At 36.4% G+C, this 19,678-nt stretch overlaps 1 protein-coding gene across 1 annotated transcript in view; it reads left to right on the top strand.

Moving 5' to 3' along the window:
* STK3 (serine/threonine kinase 3) overlaps window positions 1–17,082 on the top strand; it is a 524,086-nt gene extending 507,004 nt beyond the window's left edge. The window contains exon 11 of the mRNA XM_044668614.1: window positions 15,621–17,082. Coding sequence (XP_044524549.1) covers window positions 15,621–15,779 — 159 coding nt within the window. The 3' untranslated portion in view covers window positions 15,780–17,082. The remainder of the gene's footprint in view (window positions 1–15,620) is intronic.
* The last annotated feature ends 2,596 nt before the right edge of the window (window positions 17,083–19,678 follow it).

Genomic DNA, 19,678 nt, shown 5'->3' with positions numbered 1-19,678 from the left:
CAAGCTAATTTTGTTTGCCTCAAACAAAAGAAATGCTATGAAGGTAGAAATGTCGAGGTTTGACAATGGATTTGGATGTGTGAGGTAAGTATAAGTGGAGAGTCAAGAATGGATGACACTATGGTTGTGAGCCTTGGAGATTGGTGGTGCCAATAATATGGCACACAAAAAAAGTCTTAAGAATTCCTAGAGAGAGAGAGAAGAGAAGGAAGTTCTAGGGCAGAGCCTTTGTGAACACCCACAATTAGTGGACATGACATAAATGAAGATCCAGAGAAGGCAACTCAGGAGGAGAAATCAGACAAATTGAAAGAGTGCAGGAACAAGAAATACTATGAAAAGCTAGTGAGGAGAGAATGTCCAAGAGGGATGACCATCAACAGTGCTCCAAGAGACATTAAGAGGATCAGAACTAGGGAAAGGCCATTGAATTTGGCAATAAAGGGCAGCCTTGCTAAGCACAGCAAAGCTTGTTACCAGTAGACTGGCAGCAAGGTAGTGAATTCTTTGATCAAAGAAACAACCCATGAATAAAAATTGTTTTACTGGCAATAAAATCTTAGCTCCCATGCCTCTAATATCATTTGTTAAAATATTAAACCTCCCCAAGGTGGACATTCTGAACATCAGTTATCTCTGTATACTGCTGTCAGTGTAGAATATTCAACTAAAATTTTATTAATAATTATGGACATTTATGAAGTATTTTGAATTTTAATAAGCATTTTATATGCATTGCATTATTTGAACCTCACAATAATACAATACAACAATAACAATAGCTAGTATTTCTCTGAAGGTTCAAGGTTTGCAAATGGTTTTACAAATATTTCATTTGATCCTCCCAGTGAACATGGGAGATAGGTGCTATTACCATCCCCATTTTACAGATGAGGAAACTAAGATAGATAAGGTCAAGCGCCTTTCCCAGGTTAATATAACTAGTACTTGTCTGTGGCTAGATTTGAACTTGAATCTTCCTGACACCAGATCCAGAGGTCTAAGGTGCCTCCTTAGCTGTCTCTTAACAAGCATTTGTTAAGTGTGCCAGGCATTGCTCTAAATGCTATGAGTACAAATATAAGCAGATATATAGTTCCTGTCTTCAATTAGCTTACCTTCTAAGGGGAGATGATGCATAAAAGGAAGCTGAGTGGGGGGAACAGAGACTGTAAAGGAAGAAAGGAGAATATACTCTGTCTTGGTCTTAGGGCATGGAAAGAAATCCCAGAGTCAGGAGGAGACTGAAGAGGAATGAAGGCATAGTTGTCCTGGGTATTGTTTTTAAAATGAAAGTTCTATAAGGAACTAGATAATCTTAAGAAGGGGCCTCAGGGACAAAATGTGCATATAAAGTCCAGGGACAGAGTGAATTTACAGGGTAAAAAGGCTTCTGTGGCATTGTAGAGCCTCCAGAGAAGAACAGTAGTGCAATCCATTTAAATATACCTTAAGCACCTATAGCATGTAAAGCCCAACACTTAGCATAATGGTCTGCAAAATTAGCTACTTAAAGGCCCAGCACCTAACATATGTAAAAATATACAAACTGTAAAAATGTAGGTATATATTGAAGAGGGTTTGATGTTGGAAGAGTGACAGACCTGGTGTGAATGTCTGTTAACTCCCCTCTCAATACTCTACTTTTACAAAAGACAACAGAGGAAGTTTCTCTGGAATGGTGGATGGCCAGAGAACAGGAACCGGCCCTGCATGCTAAAGCGAAGGCTTTCCTATTGGGAGAGGTGGGTGGCAAAGCTGGTTAATCAAGCTCGGACCCTCTCCCTACAGAAACCTTCCCACAGCCAACGTCGGCACCGCAGGGGGTCTTGCTCAAAAAGGAGTCTGAGCAAAGCAGCTGCTCAAACCCTTTTCCCTTCTTTGCCTCGTGAAATGATGTCTCCTTGATCTGACTGCGAATCGGTTTATTTTGTAGATGAACAAGGCAGCTGGAGAAGGGAGAGGATAGAGGGATCAAGGGGGGGATGATAGGTTAGAGGGAAGAGGAGACCCTATTTGGGTTTTTTGTTTTCTTCAGCTGAGCCAAGGTGGCTTCTGATCTAATTAAAGTCTCCTCCCTTAACCAGTGGCAAGTGTCCTTCTTGGGAAGGTCAAGGGAAGGGAAGGCTCTTGAGGGTGACCTTGAGGTAAGGGATCAGCCCCTTCTCGGCAGCTGTAGTTGTTCATTCTTCCTCTAATGGAGGCTCTCCAACAACAGGAACCTTCTTTCTCTTCTGGGCAAGGGAAAATGGAGGCCAGGCTTTTCCGCAGGTGGGAATCTGGAGCTCCAGGACTTTGCTCCTCACTCAACAGAGTTCAGAGGGCAAAAGCCCTTTCAGTTAACAGTCTTTCCCACAATCCTCTTCTTCCACTCCAACTGTCACTGCCCCTCCCATCACATTCCAACCACTGTCTGCATCCATCTCAGTGGGCCCAAGTGCCAAAGCTTGATTGAGTTTTCCTTTCCTCAATCGTCCTCTTTTTTATGTTGTGACCTTCCCAAGGTCACTTATATGTTAATACTTACCAAGCAATTAATCTAATTTCTAACTACTCCCCCAAAATAAACTTCCCTCAATAACTCTATCTCTATTCTATGCTAACCTTATCTAATCTAAGGAATTTTATGCAGGAAAGTTTTGGGTTAAGGGTAGTGTTGGATTTTTCAATAAATTTCAGTAAAATAACTTTTTTCAAACAGAACATTTCAACAAACTATGAATCTTTATGCTAATATTACTTACTCTTTTTAAGTTAAACTAATACAAACATTTTTCCTACTCTACTTATATATAATTGTTTGTAAACTATTCTATGTAAGTATCTTTCCATTAAACACAATTTCTACATTCGCTTTACAATAAACAATTAAAACTTTAACAACTATCTGCCAATGCAGCTTACTTCTATTCCTAAGTATAACTATCTATCCTATGTCTAAACTTAATTCCTAATCTATTCACTACTTATAACTATTCTCTAAATCCTTAGTCTAATCTGTAACCTAATCTTATATACGGTGTATGTACATGCTATGTTACATATTTACAGACCCTGTCACTATGTTACTAACCTAAATACAATATATACATTATTTACAGAGATTATTTACATATAATGCAATAATATACATTGTTCCCTAATTCTGATGTTAGTCAAATAGAAATATCTATTGATCTTTCTATTTGCCTAAGACCTTATGGAATTAACTATATACATATTTAAATTACATAAATGCAATTTCAGATGCTCATTTATTTACACAAGGTCTCCAAATATATGTCAGTTTGTGAGTTTGTGTTTTGTGTCTAATAATGTTGTGTTGAATGGATACTTAACAATTCTCATGTTCACTGATGGATCCCTTCTTTCTTCTAAGTTATGTAGTGTTGCATGCTGTTTCCCTAATGTGTGAAATTAATTTTGTTTTTATGCTTTCGCCGCATTTAGTCTTCTATATAAGTCCTATTTTCTGTCTGCCCTCTTCTTATATATACAAATTTCAAAGTTCAAAGTCTTAGCTGTCCATTTCAGCTTTTTCTCTTTGTTTTTTCTTTCTGGCAGCTTTTCTTGATGCTTTTCCTCTGGGCTGGAAACTTGTCTTCTTGTAGCTGTGGCATGCTTGACTATTGTTATGAGTCGACTGCTGGGATCTTGTTGTCTGGAACATTATGTGGCACTGTTCGTTTCTTTGTAGTGTATTTTAGTTTATTTATTCATTTTAGTTTTTATTTTCATTTCTTTATGGGTATGATTGGTGTATTGTATTCTGAAATTGTTGGGATTAGAATTTTCCTTTCCACACATACTCTGCAAAAAGTAATTTTCAGTGTTTTTATTTCATTTTAATTTTTTTCAAATAATGCAAATCCACTTTCTCTCCTTTCCACCTATCTCACCTTCAACTGAAAAAACAAAATTTCAAAACAAATGTGTATAGACAAGCGAAGTGAATTTTGGCTTTGACTAAAAAAAAAAAAGGCCATCTCAATCAATAGAAATGCCAGGAAATGGATAGCATATTTCATTGTAAATGCTTTGGGACTGTGGGTGTCTAATGTAATTATCAGAGTTGTTAAATCTTTAACAATTGTTCGTTTTTATGCTGTATCAGTTGTTCTCCTAGTTCTGCTCACTTTACTTTTTATCAGCTCACCAAAGCCTTCCCAAGTTTTTTTCTGAAGTCATCTCCTTCATCATTTCTGTTAGTACAACAGCTTTCCATCACATACACATACCATAATTTGTTTAATCATCACCCAATTGGTATATCCTCAGTTTTCACTTCCTTGTCACCGCAAAAAGTGTTGATAGAAACATTTTTATACATATTGATCCTTTCCTTTTTTTTTTTGCTTTCTTTGGTTTAGAGACCTAAGAGTAGTGATAATAGTCAAAAGGCTACATAGAGATATATGTGTACACACACACACACACACATACACACACACACACAAATTTAGTAACTTTTGCATCATAGTTCCAAACTACTTTCCAGAATGGCTGGACCATTTCACAGTTCTACCAACACTTCATTAGCGTACCTGTTTCCCAAAGCCCTTCCAACATTTGTCATTTCCTCTTTTTTTGGTCAGCTTTGCTGTTCTGATAGGCATGAGGTAGAACCTCAGAGTTGTTTTAATTTTCATTTCTCTAATTATTAGTGGTTGAGGCATTTTTCCTGGGTCAGTTGCTTTTTATATGCTATACTCTACATTGTCTTCAGTCATTTTATTTTGTTTTTTATTTTTAGAAAATTTTTCCATGGTTGCATGATTCATGTTCTTACTCTCCCCTCCACCCCTTAACCACCCAACCCCTGCAACCAATGCACATTTCCACTGTTTTTTTCCATGTGTCATCAATCAAGACCTATTTCCATATTGTCAATAGTTGCACTGGGGTGATTGTTTAGAGTCTACATCCCAAATCATATCCGTGTCAACCCATGTGTTCAAGCAGTTGTTTTTCTTCTGTGTTTCTACTGCCATAGTTTTTCCTCTGAATGTGGATAGCATTCTTTTTCATAGGTCCCTCAGAGTTGTCCTGGATCCTTGCATTACTGCTAGTACAGGAGTCCATTACATTCAATTTTACCACGGTGTGTCAGTCTCTGTGTACAATGTTCTCCTGGATCTGCTCCTTTCACTCTGCATCAATTCCTGGAAGTCATTCTAGTTCACATGGGATTACTCCAGTTTGTTATTCTTTTGAGCACAGTAGTATTCCATTACCAGCAGATACCACAATTTGTTCAGCCATTCCCCAATTGAAGAGCATACTCTGATTTTCCAGATTTTTGCCACTACAAAGAGTGCAGCTATAAATATTTTGGCACCTGTTTTTTTTTCCTTATGATCTCTTTGGGGTATAAACCCAGCAGTGTTATGGCTGGATCAAAGGACAGACAATCTTTTAGCTCCCTCTGGACATAGTTCTAAATTGCCATCCTGAATGGTTGGATCAATTCACAACTCCACCAGCAATGCATTAGTGTCCCAATTTTGCCACATCCCCTCCAACATTCACCGCTTTCCTTTGCTGTCATGTTAGCTAATCTGCTAGGTGTGAAGTGGTACCTCAGTTGTTTTGATTTGCATTTCTCTAATTATAAGAGATTTAGAATATGTTTTCATGTATTTGTTGATAGTTTTGATTTCTTGATCTGAAAATTGCCTATTCATGTCCCTTGCATATCCCATAACCACAAATCATATCGATTGGGGAGTGGCTTGATTTTTTGTACAATTGTATATATTTGAGTAATTAGACCTCTGTCAGAGTTTTTTGTTATAAAGATTTTTTCCCAATTTGTTCCTTCCCTTCTAATTTTGGTAGCATTGGTTTTGTTTGTACAAAAACTTTTTAATTTAATGTAATCAAAATTATTTATTTTACATTTTGTAATTTTTTCTAACTCTTGCTTGGTTTTAAAATCTTTCCTTTCCCAGAGACCTGAAAAGTATATTATTCTGTGTTTGCCTAATTTACTTAGAGTTTCCTTCTTTGTATTCAAGTCATTCACCCATTCTGAATTTATCTGGGTATAGGGTGTGAGATGTTGATCTAAACCTAATCTCTCCCATATTGTTTTCCAATTTTCCCAGCAGTTTTTATCAAATAATGGATTTTTGTCCCAAAAGTTGAGCTTTTTAGGTTTATAATATACTGTCTTGCTGATGTCATTTACCCCAGGTCTATTCCACTGATCCTTCCTTCTGTCTTTTAGCCAGTACCATATTGTTTTGATGACCACTGCTTTATAGTACAATTTAACATCTGATACTGCTAGGCCACCTTCCTTCAAGTTTTTTTTTCATTATTTCCCTTGATATTTTTTTATCTTTTGTTCTTCCAAATGAACTTTGTTATAGCTTTTTCTAATACAGTAAAAAAGTTTCTTGGTAGTTTGAAAGGTATGGCACTAAATAAGTAAATTAATTTGGGTACAGTGGTCATTTTTATTATGTTAGCTCATCCTACCCATGAGCAATCAATGTTTTCCCAATTGTTTAGATCTATTTTTAATTGTTTGGAAAGTGTTTTGTAGTTGTTTTCATATAATTCCTGTATTTGTTTTGGTAGATAGATTCCTAAGTATTTTATATTGTCTAGGGTGATTTTAAATGGTGTTTCTCTTTCTACCTCTTGCTGCTGTGATGTGTTGGAAATATATAGAAATGCTGATGATTTATGTGCATTTATTTTGTATCCTGCAACTTTGCTGAAGTTGTTGATTATTTCCACTAGCTTTTTAGTTGATTCCCTAGGATTTTTTAAGTAGACCATCATATCATCTGCAAAGATTGATAGCTTGGTCTCCTCATTGACTATTTTAATACCTTCAATTTCTTTTTCTTCTCTAATTGCTACTGCTAGCATTTCTAGTACAATGTTAAATAATAAAGGTGATAATGGGCATCCTTGTTTCACACCTGATTTTACTGGGAAGGCTTCTAATTTGTCCCCATTGCATATGATGTTTATTTATGGTTTAAGATATATACTATTTATTATTTTTAGGAAAGGCCCTTCTATTCCTATACTTGCTAGTGTTTTCAATAGGAATGGGTTTTGTATTTTGTCAAAGGCTTTTTCAGCATCTGTTGAGATAATCATGTGATTTTTCTCTGTTAGTTTGTTATAGTCAATTATGCGAATGGTTTTCCTAATATTTGAACCATCCTTGCATTCCTGGTATGAATCCCACCTGATCATAAACCCTTGTAATCACTTGCTGGAGTCTTTTTGCTAGTATTCTATTTAATATTTTTGTATCTATGTTCATTAAGGAGATTGGTCTGTAGTTTTGTTTCTGTTTTTGATCTACCTGGCTTTGGGATCAGTACCATATTTGTGTCATAAAAGGAATTTGTTAGAACTCCTTCTTTGCCTATTATGTTAAATAATTTGTATAGTATTGGGATTAGTTGTTATTTGAGTGTTTGATAGAATTCACTTGTGAATCCATCCGGCCCTGACAATTTTTTCTCAGGGAGTTCTTTGATGGCTTGTTCAATTTCTTTTTCTGAGATGGGATTATTTAAGTATTCTATTTCTTCTGTTGTTAATCTAGGCAATTTATATTTTTGCAAATATTCAACCATATCACCTAGATTGCTATATTTATTGCCCTATAATTGGGCAAAATAGTTTTTATTGATTGCCTTAATTTCCTCTTCATTAAAGGTGAGGTCTCCCTTTTCATCTTTGATACTGCTAATTTGTTTTTTTATTTCCTTTTTTTTATTAGATTGACCAATACTTTGTCTATTTTATTTGTTTTTTCAAAGTACCAGCTTCTGGGCTTATTTATTAATTCAATAGTTCTTTTACTTTCGATTTTATTAATTTCTCCTTTAATTTTTATGATCTCTAATTTAGTTTTCATCTGGGGATTTTTAATTTGTTCACTTTCTAGTTTTTTATTTGCATGCCCAATTCATTGATCTTTGCCCTCCTTAATTTTTTAATATATGCACTCAAAGATATAAATTTCCTCCTGAGTACTGCTTTGGCTGCATCCCACAGATTTTGGTAGAATGTCTCATCATTGACATTCTCTTCAATGAAATTGTTCATTGTTTCTATGATTTCTTCTTTGACTAATTGGTTTTGGAGAATCATATTATTTAATTTCTAATTAGTTTTTGATTTGCCTATACATGTACCCTTACAAGTTATTATTTTTATCACATTATGATATGAAAAGGTTGCATTTATTATTTCTGCTCTTTTGCATTTGTTTGCCATGTTTCTATGCCCTAGTACACGAGTCAATCTTTGTGAATGTAGCATGTACTACTGAAAAGAAGGTGTATTCCTTTTTGTCCCTATTTATTTTTCTCCACATATCTATTAACTCTAATTTTTCTAGTATTTCATTCACCCCTCTTACCTTTTTCTTATTTATTTTTTGGTTTATCTAGATCTGATAGGGGAAGGTTCAGATCTCCTACTAGTATTGTTTTACTATCTATTTCTTCCTTGAGCTCTGCCAGATTCTCCTTTAAAAATTTAGATGCTATACCATTTGGTAGATACATGTTGAGTACTGCTATTTCTTCATTGTCTATACTGCCTTTTACCAGGATGTAATTACCTTCCCTATCTCTTATAACCTCATCTATTTTTACTTTGGCTCTGTCAGATATCATTATTGCAATGCCTGCCCTCGTTTTCTCAGGGTAGGATTTTGGTTTCTAATCCACTCTGCTATTTGCTTCCATTTTATTGGAGAGTTCATCCCATTCACATTCAGAGTGCATTCCCCAACATTTTGATTCCCTCTCCTTTTCCTACCCTTTCTTCTTTCACTATTTCCTTCTATACCAGTGTTTTGTTTTTAATCAGGCCCCCTAGTCCCCTCCGTTATTGTACTTCCCTTTCTCCCCCCTCCCTTCTTATTCCCATCTTATTATTCTTTAGGGTCTTTTTAAAACTACCCCCCTGCCCTCTCCCTCCCTAGTATTGCTTCCCTCCCCACCAGTCCATTTGTTGCACTTCTACTTCTCTATAGGGCAGGAATCAATTCTCTGCCCCAATGGATCTTATTGTTCTTCCCTCTTTAAGTTAATTTCAATGCACTTAAGAATTAAGTATTTCTTCTCTCCAATCTCTTTACCCTTCCAGTAATTTTGGTACTCTCCCCTGTTCCCCACACGTGCTTCTTTATGGAATATAAATTTACTCCATTTTGTCTCTTTTCCCATTTCTCTTAACATTATCTTCTTTTTTTACCTCTAGTTTATATATATATATATATATATATATATATATATATATATTGTTTCATCCTATACAGTTTGTCACTATTCCCTCTGAGTATATTTCTTCTAGCTACCCTGATGATAATAATTTTTAAGAGTTACCAATATCATCTTTTCTAATAGGGATACAAATCATTTGAACTTATTGGGTCCCTTAAAGAAAAGATTATGTTGGGTTTTTTTCCCCCTCTCTTAGTTACCTTTTGGTAATTCTCTTGAGTTCTGTGTTTGGGCAGCAATTCTCTGTTTAAGTCCGGTTTTTTCTTTATGAATGCTTGGAAGTCTTCAGTTTTATTAAATGACCAAACTTTCCCCTGCAAGAATATAGTCAGTTTTGCTGGATAGTTGATTCTTGGTTGTAGACCCAGTCCCCTTGCTCTCTGGAATTTTATATTCCATGCCTTCCGGTTCTTCAATGTGGATGCAGCCAGAGCCTGTGTTATCCTAACTGTGGTTCCCTGGTATCTGAATGACTTCTTAGCAGCTTGTAATATTTTTTCCTTGGTCTGGTAATTTTTTAATTTGGCTATAGTATTCCTGGGAGTTGTTAGTTGTGGATTAAATGTAGGAAGTGATCTGTGGATTCTTTCAATTTCCACTTTTCCGTCTTGTTCAAGAATGTCAGGGCAGTTTTCTTGAATAATTTCCCATAGAATGATGTCCAAACTTTTCCTTTCGTCATGATCTTCCAATAGACCAATAATTCTAAATTGTCTTTCTTGGATCTATTTTCAAGATCTGTGGTTGTGTCAATGAGGTGTTTCATATTTTCCTCAATTCTTTCATTCTTTTGATTTTGTTTTATAGATTCTTGCTGCCTTGTGAAGTCATTTGCTTCTAATTGTTGGATTCTGATTTTTAAAGACTGAATTTCATCCCTGGCTTTTTGGTCATCCTTTTCCTTCTGGTCTGCTTTTCTTTGTAGGTCATCTTTCACCTTCTTTGTTTCATTTTCAAGCTGGTAAATTTTGGCTTTCAAGACACTATTTTCTTGTTTTAGTTCACATATTTCCTTTATCCAATTTTCTTCAGCCTCTCTTGATTGTTTTTTGAGTTCTTGAGTTAATTGAATTTTGAGATATTCCAAAGCCTGTGTCCAATTCACTTGGGTTTCTTTGGTTTTGCTTGGAGTTCCTTGATGATCTTCTATTTCATTTGCTCTTAGTTCACTTCCTAGAAAGATGTCAATTGTAATTTCTTTTTTCTTTTTCTGTTGTTGTTTACTCATATTTTTTCCTTCTTTCCCTCCTATGTCTTCTCTACTCTGCTGGCTGATTAGGTTAAGCAGATGGTTTTAATGGGTTTTTATGTAAGATCTTCCCTAGCTGGCAATAGAAGTTTGTAGCTACTTTCTCTGCAGTCTATGGGGGAGGGGTTGGAGTTTCCCTGCCCTCTGAAAACTTCTTATCTGTCTTATTGATGGAATTAAGTCAGAATGGGTTTGATCTGTAGATCTTGATTTGCCCTGAGGCTAAAACCTCTAGAGAGGGAAGGGGCAAGATGGAGAGTTTTCATTGTGTCTAGGATGCCCTCTCTGCATTTCTCCTCTAGCCACCTCCTTGTGTCTGTATTTAATGCCCTGAGCCTGGTGCCAACAAGGTTCTCTCTCTGGACTAGTGTGCTTGCCCACCCAGAGATTCCAGGAGCAGCTAGAGACTCTGCACAGCATGTGGGGGAAGAGTCCTGGGATTCCCCTTCTCCTTACCCTCAAACCCCACAGTTCAGGAATTCAGGCCTTTTTTTCTTGGCATACCTCTTGAGTTGTCCAGCAGTAGGATTCCCCCAGCTCTGTCCTGTTGTTAGATTTGGTTTTCTTTCCCTTTGAAGCTCTTTACTTTTTATCTCATTGTGGAAGGGCATGGAGGTCTGAAGTGTTGCTCCATCTAAGCCACCATCTTCCCAGAATCTTAGTATTTCTTCTTGTCTGATGGAGTCATAAACCTTGATTTGACCCATTCTAATTTTTAAGAAATTTATTGATTCTGTAAAGATGCCACACTGTTAATTCTTTTCCAGTTCCTTTTTCTGTACCACTCTTTTCTTTTCCAGTTTTCCTTCTAGCTCTCATTTAATTTATAAAAACATGAAAAAAAAATTTCAACTCTGATCCAGCTTGACTTCAGAATTTATGTTTGAGCCAGATTCTGTGCCCTTCTTTAGGGAATGTCTAGGCTTTGCCTGTGACCTCTTTGGGCCTATTGCTAGTTTCTCGGGGTATTAAATATTATGTTATTATAGGATCTCATAGACAGTCCAGACTGAGGACCTGCCAATTTAAGTGTTCCCAAAGCAGTTTGATCCATGAAAAAGTCTGATCACTAAACTCTACAAGATAGTTACCTGAATTGGGTTTGAATAACAATTGCTACTAGACTAGCCTACTATCAGTAAGGTAGGAAATTCTGCTGGTTTGGTCTAGGATCCATGCCCTAGTTATTCTTTTATAATCTTTAGAGTGAGCTGAAAGCTGAACCTGATGGCCATGTTGGCAAACCTATGGCACACATGCCAGAGTGAACTGTTCCTCTCCCCACCTTCAGCTTGCCTATGGACATTTCTTTCATCATCCACCCCTCTGCCCAGCAGCCCCGTGGGAGCACTTCCTCCCTCCCCTGTCTGAGGTAAAGGGGCAACTCACACATGGTCTGAGAGTTGGATTTTCGGCACTTGGTCTCTAAAAGGTTCAGCATCATTGTCTTATGGTATCTGGCCCACATAATTACTGCTTTCTTCTAAACTTGACTCTGCTCAGTACATAGTCTAGGTTCCATGACTGTTCTTCACCCTGGAATGCCATATCTAGATAAATGTCCCTTCCTTAGGCTTCCCTGACATTCATCTCCTCAGAAGTGGATCAAGGATTTCTTTGTGCCTTCATGCAGGATCTCTTCCTATGCTAGCATGCTCAGAACTGCTGACCAGAATTTGTATAGAACTCTGTTTCCTTTTGCCATCCAGGATACATTTTCCAATCAGGATTTAATCTGGTTTGTTTTTTGCATATGTTTGGAGAAATTTTTGGAGGGTGAGGAAGTGGGGAAATACTCATTGTATGTCTTCCTGCTGCCCTTCCATCTTCAGTCTCCCAGCTTGGTAGAACATTTCAGAGTTTTTTCTCTGCTGGTGTAACTTTTGAGAATGGAGTAGCAGAATTGCAGGGTCTTCTTTGATCTGGGTTCCTGCCTCAGTTATTTCAGTGCATCCTGAGTCCCCACTCCACTCCCAATCACATCTGCCTACTTCTGTGCTTGCTCTTTACTCATTGTGGCCCAGGACCCATGACCAAAACGCTAGCCTAAACCAATTCAGGCCCTGCTCCAGAAGGCTCTGCACAGCTAACTCCTGGACAGACCCCATCCCTAGTGTCTGCAAACCTCTTTGTCTGCCTCTTTATACCAATAAGAACTGTAGAGTAAACTACTGGGAGTTTTTTCTTCCATTTCCCAATTAGGACTCTGGTGTAGTTTCTAGGTCTTTGTGGAGTGAGTAGTGGTTGGGGAGAGTCTAGCTATACTTCTTGTCAGTATGTCAACTTGGCTGGTCCCCCTCAAGTTTTGAATTGTTTAGATGAATTTGAAGATAGTAATTATTTTCCTTCTAAACCTTTTCTTTCTCTTCTTCAAACTAAACATTCTCAGTTCATTCAGTTGATCCTAATGTATAATTATCTCCAGTCCCTTCACCATTGTGGTTACCTTATTTCATATCTACCCTATGAGTTGTCAGTGGCCTTTTATCATTGTGATACTTCCCTTCCTTCATTACAAGGGTAAGGGGCTAGGTGTATGGAATATTGCATGTTATTGTCAGGTACAACTGATTACTTGTTTGATGTTCCTAAGCTTTTCTTTTTTTCCTCCTCTTTTTAAATCAGTGCTATAAGGGAAGAATTGCTTGGGAGAAAGGAGAGGAACATAATTGAAAATAAATATCTTCCTCTTTAAAAAGGTTTCAGGAACAGCTAGGTGGCCTGAAGTGAGGAGGACCTCTTTTCAAATCTGGCCTCAGACACTTCCTAGCTATGTGACCCTGGGCAAGTCACTTAACCCCAATTGCCTAGCCCTTGCCTTCTGTCTTAGAGTTGTTACTAAGACAGAAAGTAAGGGTCATATTAAAAAAAATCTTCACCAAAAAACTTGATGCAAAAAATAAAATAAAATTTTAAAAAATATGGTGTCCAGAACTGGACACATTATAACAAGTATGCTCTTACTAATCATTCTGGATATTATGTTTTTATTAATATATTTCAATATCTCATTCAGCTTTTTTGGTATTCCTTATGAGCTTCCAGTCCACCAGGACCCCTAGTTCTTCTTCCTAGGATCCGCCTTCTGGCCATATCTCCCCTACCTTTTCTGTCTGTGGCTAATTTTTTTAAACCAAATTTTAAAAAATTTTAATCTATCCCTAAATTTTATCTCATTAATTTTTCCTGCTATTCAACATTATCAAGATCTTTTTTAAAACATGCCATTTCTGTGATCCAAACTGGAATACCTCACTCCCTAGCTTTGTCTCATTCAAAAACTTATTTGCTCTACCCGGGTAGCTGACAAAGAACGGAAGAGCACCATGGACAGAGCCCTGTAACCCTTTTGCTAGCAATCTCCTAGACCAGTGATGGGCAAACTTTTTAAAGAGGGGGCCAAAGGAAAGGAAATGCTCATCTAAGATGTCAGTCTGTTTCTAAGGAAACTCTTTCGAAGTTTCATTGTATTGTATCCTACTTATTGTATTCGTCAGATTAGAAATAATGTCATGTGGCCGGGTAGAACATTTCAGGGGGCCATATCTGACCCGCGGGGTATAGTTTGCCCATCACTGTCCTAGACCAATATAGGTGGATTAATGAACACTTTTTGGAGCTAATCAATCCCCTTGTTTGAAAATCACATAACCACCACAACCTAGTATAGGTGAGGAACTATAGCTTATTCAGATAATATATGGAAAGAGGTTGTCAGGGGCCTGAGACATTGTCCTTGTCATAAAATGAGGCTAGTCTGATATGATTTTTTTCTTAATGAAACTGTCGTCTGGAAGTGATGACTCTTCTTTTCTATCAATTTAATTTCTTGTAATGACAAATCAGAACTTAGCAAGACATTATCCAGGTCATTGACCTGTTATTTGAAAAAAGCATATCCTTTCCCTCTCTAATGATTGGAACAAATTTTGACCCTCCTCCATTCACCCCCAGCACCTCAGTTTTCCTGGAACGGTATTAGGTGTCCCTAGCATAGATATAACAATGAACCTGTACAGGTTTCTTCAGCCCATTGGGATGAAGTTAAGCCAGGCCAACTAACTGGCAGAGACTGTTTTTATTACTTAGTTTTCAATTTGATTCCAATTCAATTGACCATTTTTCTTCTATTCTTTGGCATTCTTAAGAACATTGTCATTGATGGAAAAAATAGGAGTTGAGCAATTTTACCTTTTAAAGAAAGGAACTGAACAAATTGTGGTATATGATGGTGACAGAATACTATTGTGCTATAAGGAATAATGAACCACTTGATTTCTATAAGAACTGGAGAGATCTTCATGAACTGATGCAGAGAGAAATGAGCAGAACCAGGAGAACATTGTACACAGTAACTAAAACATTGTGGTGTGATCATTGTAATGTACTAGACTTTACTACTAAAATCAATGCAGTGATCCAAAATAATCCTGAGGGACATATGAGAAAGAATGCTTTCCACATCTAGGGAAAGAACTGTGGGAGTAGAAATGCAGAGGGAAAACATATGATTTATCACTTGTTTATATGAGTATATGATTGGGAGTTTAGGTTTTTAAAGATAACTCTATTACAAATATGAATGATATGGAAATAGGTTTTGAGTGATAACATATGTATAACCCAGTGGAATTGCTTGTCAGCTTTGGAAGGGGGGTAGGGTAGAGGGGAGGGAGAGAACAATGAATCATGTAACCATGGAAAAATACTTTTAAATAAATTAATTTAATTTAAAAGAAAGAAAGGAACTACTCAACTTGTAGAGATAAGATATTGAACTAAATATTTGTTCAGTCAAGACACAGCCAAGATGTTTTTTTCTCAAAATAAATCTCTAATGTGAGCTTAATTTCTTGCAATGACTAGCAACAGAGAGCAAATTTCATTTGACTGAACTCCTTTATTTTTAATAGTTTTACTATATTTTCAAGACCTTCTTTTTAGTGTAACAAAATCCCTTTAGTGAAATGCCTTGGATTAGACTTTAAACAACATTTCAAATATTTTGAAATCAACATTTTTACTGAAATAGTGGTGTTAAAGATTTTGCTTAAAGATTTCATTTATTTTGACTAATTTCTAAACATTTTTTCTACCTCCAGCTGAAAAACCTAAGTTTAGAAGAATTGCAAATGCGTCTAAAGGCATTGGACCCAATGATGGAAAGAGAAATCGAAGAGCTTCGTCAAAGTTATAATGCAAAAAGACAACCGATCCTGGATGCAATGGATGCAAAAAAACGAAGACAGCAAAACTTTTGAGTTTAATATCTTCTCAGACAGCATGTGTAGTTAGTTTAGATGCCAGTAAACCATTATCAGTTGAAGGAATCATAGTGTTATGATTATTTCTGTTATTTTTAATCCATGAGATTTGTGCTTCACAACCCAACAATGTTGAAATTCTGAAGGAGCCCCCATTCAGAAGTTACAATAGAGGGCTTAAATTTACCAGTGCAAGCACAGTAATTTTATTTTTGAACAATGAAAGCAACAGAAATTTTCATTATTATTTTCCTAAAAGCCCATCAGTTATATAATATCAGTACTAAATCTTTGTTGTACAATTAAAATTATACTCATGGGAACTTAAAGACCCAAAGCTATTGTTCATTTGTGCAACGTTGCCCAGCTTTATGTTACAATATTTCTTATTCCCATCTATTAGCCTATTTATTATATCCCCTTAGGTAAACTTATTTATTTATGCCATTTTGCTTTTGTTTGTTTTCAAAGAGAAATTGGATGTTTTTGTTAGAGGCAGAACCTGATCAGCAGTTGATAATTTACTACTAAATTGCTCCATAACTAAACAGGGAGATAAGTGGTACAAATCACTTGAAAATCATAGTAGTTCTTATTTCCCAAGACTTTTTGAGCTTTAAAGAAGCAGTAATAGCTATAACACCCAAGCTATGACTGCCTAATTAGGCCAGCTTCTTTTTTTACATGGAAAATCCCATTTTACCTTGTGGCCACTGAGTTTTCACGTTTGCTTGAATTTTTTACTTATTTTGATATTTGGTACAAGTAGAATCATATATTTTGGAGTCAGGTAAAGCTATAAAAGGCATGAATTTCAAAACCAAAGAAATCAATAGACAGCTTGTACAAAAATTAAGTATGTAGTAAATATTAAAAATGAAAAACTAATCATACCTTTAATGTGTTAATATTGTTCCATTTGTATATCTGGAATCTGAACTATGTCACATTACAGTGAGCTCATGACATTTATTTCTGTGAAAATGTGGTCCACTGTCTAAGGACATTTTGTTGTTGTTATTCATAATTTGGGGGGACGTGGTAAGCAATCCTGTGCCTGATGACAACAGAACAAAAAGACAATTTATACTCAACTGTGCACCCCAGAGACTGCAAAAAAAATATTAAAACAGTCAAGCAAAAATATCACTTCTAAGCAGAATGAGCATTTGTGCAATGAATTGGGACCAAATGATTTCCTAAACCTTGTATGTCCATCCTGACAGTATTTGTTCTTAAATGTCCTTAATTCTATCATGTAAATCATAAAGATAAATAAATTTCACTGTATTAGTTAGAACACTTATTCTTTGCATCTTTTTCAAACTTTTTTAACTTGAGATATAAGTAAATTGTGTGTGTTTATATTCAAAGTAGAAAAGGCTAATGAGCTTTAAGAGACTTAAGGAACATAATCTCTTATAAAGTGAAATTAACTTTGGTACCACATTTTTGGTTGCTTCAAAATTAGAACTTAGAAGGGACTTTAAAAGTTATCTAGTCCAAAGCACTGAATATAAATAAGAAAAATGAGGTCCATTAAAGTGAAATGATGCACCCAAGATCACAGAGGCAAGATTCACACCTAGGTTCTCTGAACCCAGATCCAGCATTCATTCAGTATATCATACTACCTTCCCTTTGTTTCAAATAAATCTTTATTTTTTTTAAATTAAATTAATTGGGACTATTGAATTAACTGGTTAATTCATCCAGAAGAATTTTTTTCTTTTCTACCTATTGATCATTCATTGAATCCACTGAATCAGCTAGTTGTTTAATCACTCCATAAAGTCATCAAATTAGAATTGGAAGGGATCTTAGAGGACATCTTGGCTAATTCACTTATTTTATAAATGAGGAAGCAAAAGACTTAAGATTTGCCCAATGTCACACTGTTAGTGACAAAGACAGGATTTAAACCCCAGTCAATTTGGCAACTCAGTACAACAAACATTTTTAATGTGCTAGAGTACTTTGAGATGCAAAGAGGATAAAACAGTCTCTGTGCTTCACTCTATTAGGTCGTCTACTCCAAAGTTGTGTTCTTGTCATTAAGCCACATGGCCTCTAGTCTTAGCCTAGGTAAAATTAAACAAAAGCTACCCTTTAGTGTGCCCTAGCTGCCACAAAGAAGATGTATGCCTTTACCAGTAGCTTCTTTTCTTCCAAACTAGGACAATTAACTACCCTGACTCTTTATAGAAACACCAAATCTCAAAATAGAAAGAATCCAGTCCAAACTGTACCTGATTGAAAATTTCCTCTATCAGCCACAAATGATCACCAGAACTCTAGTGATTAAGGATCTTACTATCTGCAGAAGCATTTATCACCATTTCACATTTCTCCTCTGTAACTTTTGCTTTTTACCCTCATTTCTGCCCTCTGGGGCCAAGTACAACTCATCTAATTATTCCTCCTTTATGCAGCCCTTCAAACACTTAGAAAACAACTCTGCTGCTCACCTAAGTTTTCACTTGGTTAAGTATCTACAGGTCTTTTAACCAATCTGCATATGATATGCTACTAAGTCCCTTCACCATTCTGGAGCCATTCTTTTGAACAATTTCTAGCTTAATGAGATCCTTCCTAAAAAATGCCAAGAACTAAGTGCCATATTTGGAATGTGGTCTAACCAGGGACAGTAGCACAGAAGGGCTGTCACTTGCCTATTTTTATACTCTATACATCTCTTAAATTAGTCTCTGATATACTTTTTTTTTGGCTGCTGTATGGAATTGTTGACTCAATAAAGTGGCAGGCCACTAAATCCTCCAGATTATTTTTTACAATATTGCTTGGCTATACCTCACTGATGTTGTATCCATAAGATTGAGTGTTTAAATTCAAGTCTAGCATTTTACTTTTATCTCTATCCAAACTAATATGATTAGATCTATCACAACAACATAGACTTAGTGAAATCTTAGACTATGGCTCCCGATACAAGTGTTAGCTTCTCCTTGAGAGTTTGTTGCTGAATCATCAATAAAACCATTTAAAACTCTAGGACCAAGGACAGATCCATGTAGCATTCCACATTTCTCCAAGATGGCTACACTTTAACACTCCTGTTTTTTTAAATAATTTTTTATTTTTAGAAAAATTTTCCATGGTTACATAACTCATGTTTTTACTTTCCCCTTCACCCCCTGAACCCCCCGCCCCCCTCCTCTGTAGCTAATTCGCATTTCCACTGGTTTTATTATGTGTGGTCAGTCAAGACTTATTTACACATTATTGATAGTTACATGGGTGTGGTCTTTTCAGGTCTACATCCCCAATTATGTCCTCATCAACCCAAGTATCTAAGCAGTTGTTTTTCTTCTGTATTTCTACTCCCGTAGTTCTTCCTCTGAATGTGGGTAGTGTTCCTTTCCATAAGTCCCTCAGAATTGTCTTGGGTCATTGCATTGCTGCTAGTACAGACGTCCATTACATTTGATTTTACCACAGTATATCAGTCTCTGTGTACAGTGTTCTTCTGGCTCTGCTCCTTTCACTCTGTATCAATTTCTGGAGGTCTTTCCAGTTCACATGGAATTCCTCCAGTTTATTATTCCTTTTAGCACAATAGTATTCCATCACCAGCATATACCACAATTTGTTCAGCCATTCCCCAATTGAAGGGCATACCCTTGCTTTCCAGTTTTTTGCCACCACAAAGAGTGTGGCTATAAATATTTTTGTACATGTCTTTTTTCCCTATGATCTCTTTGGGGTATAATCCCAGCAATGGTATGGCTAGATCAAAGGACAGCATTCTTTTATCGCTCTTTGGGCATAGTTCCAAATTGCCATCCAGAATGGTTGGATCAGTTCACAACTCCACCAGCAGTGCATTAACGTCCCAATTTTGCCACATCCCCTCCCACATTCATTACTTTCCCCTG

The sequence above is a fragment of the Gracilinanus agilis genome, chromosome 1 (assembly GCF_016433145.1).
Source record: "Gracilinanus agilis isolate LMUSP501 chromosome 1, AgileGrace, whole genome shotgun sequence".
NCBI classification, from domain to species: domain Eukaryota; kingdom Metazoa; phylum Chordata; class Mammalia; order Didelphimorphia; family Didelphidae; genus Gracilinanus; species Gracilinanus agilis.
Note: the sequence above shows the minus strand (reverse complement) of the source record. Positions and strands in the feature narration are given on the sequence as shown.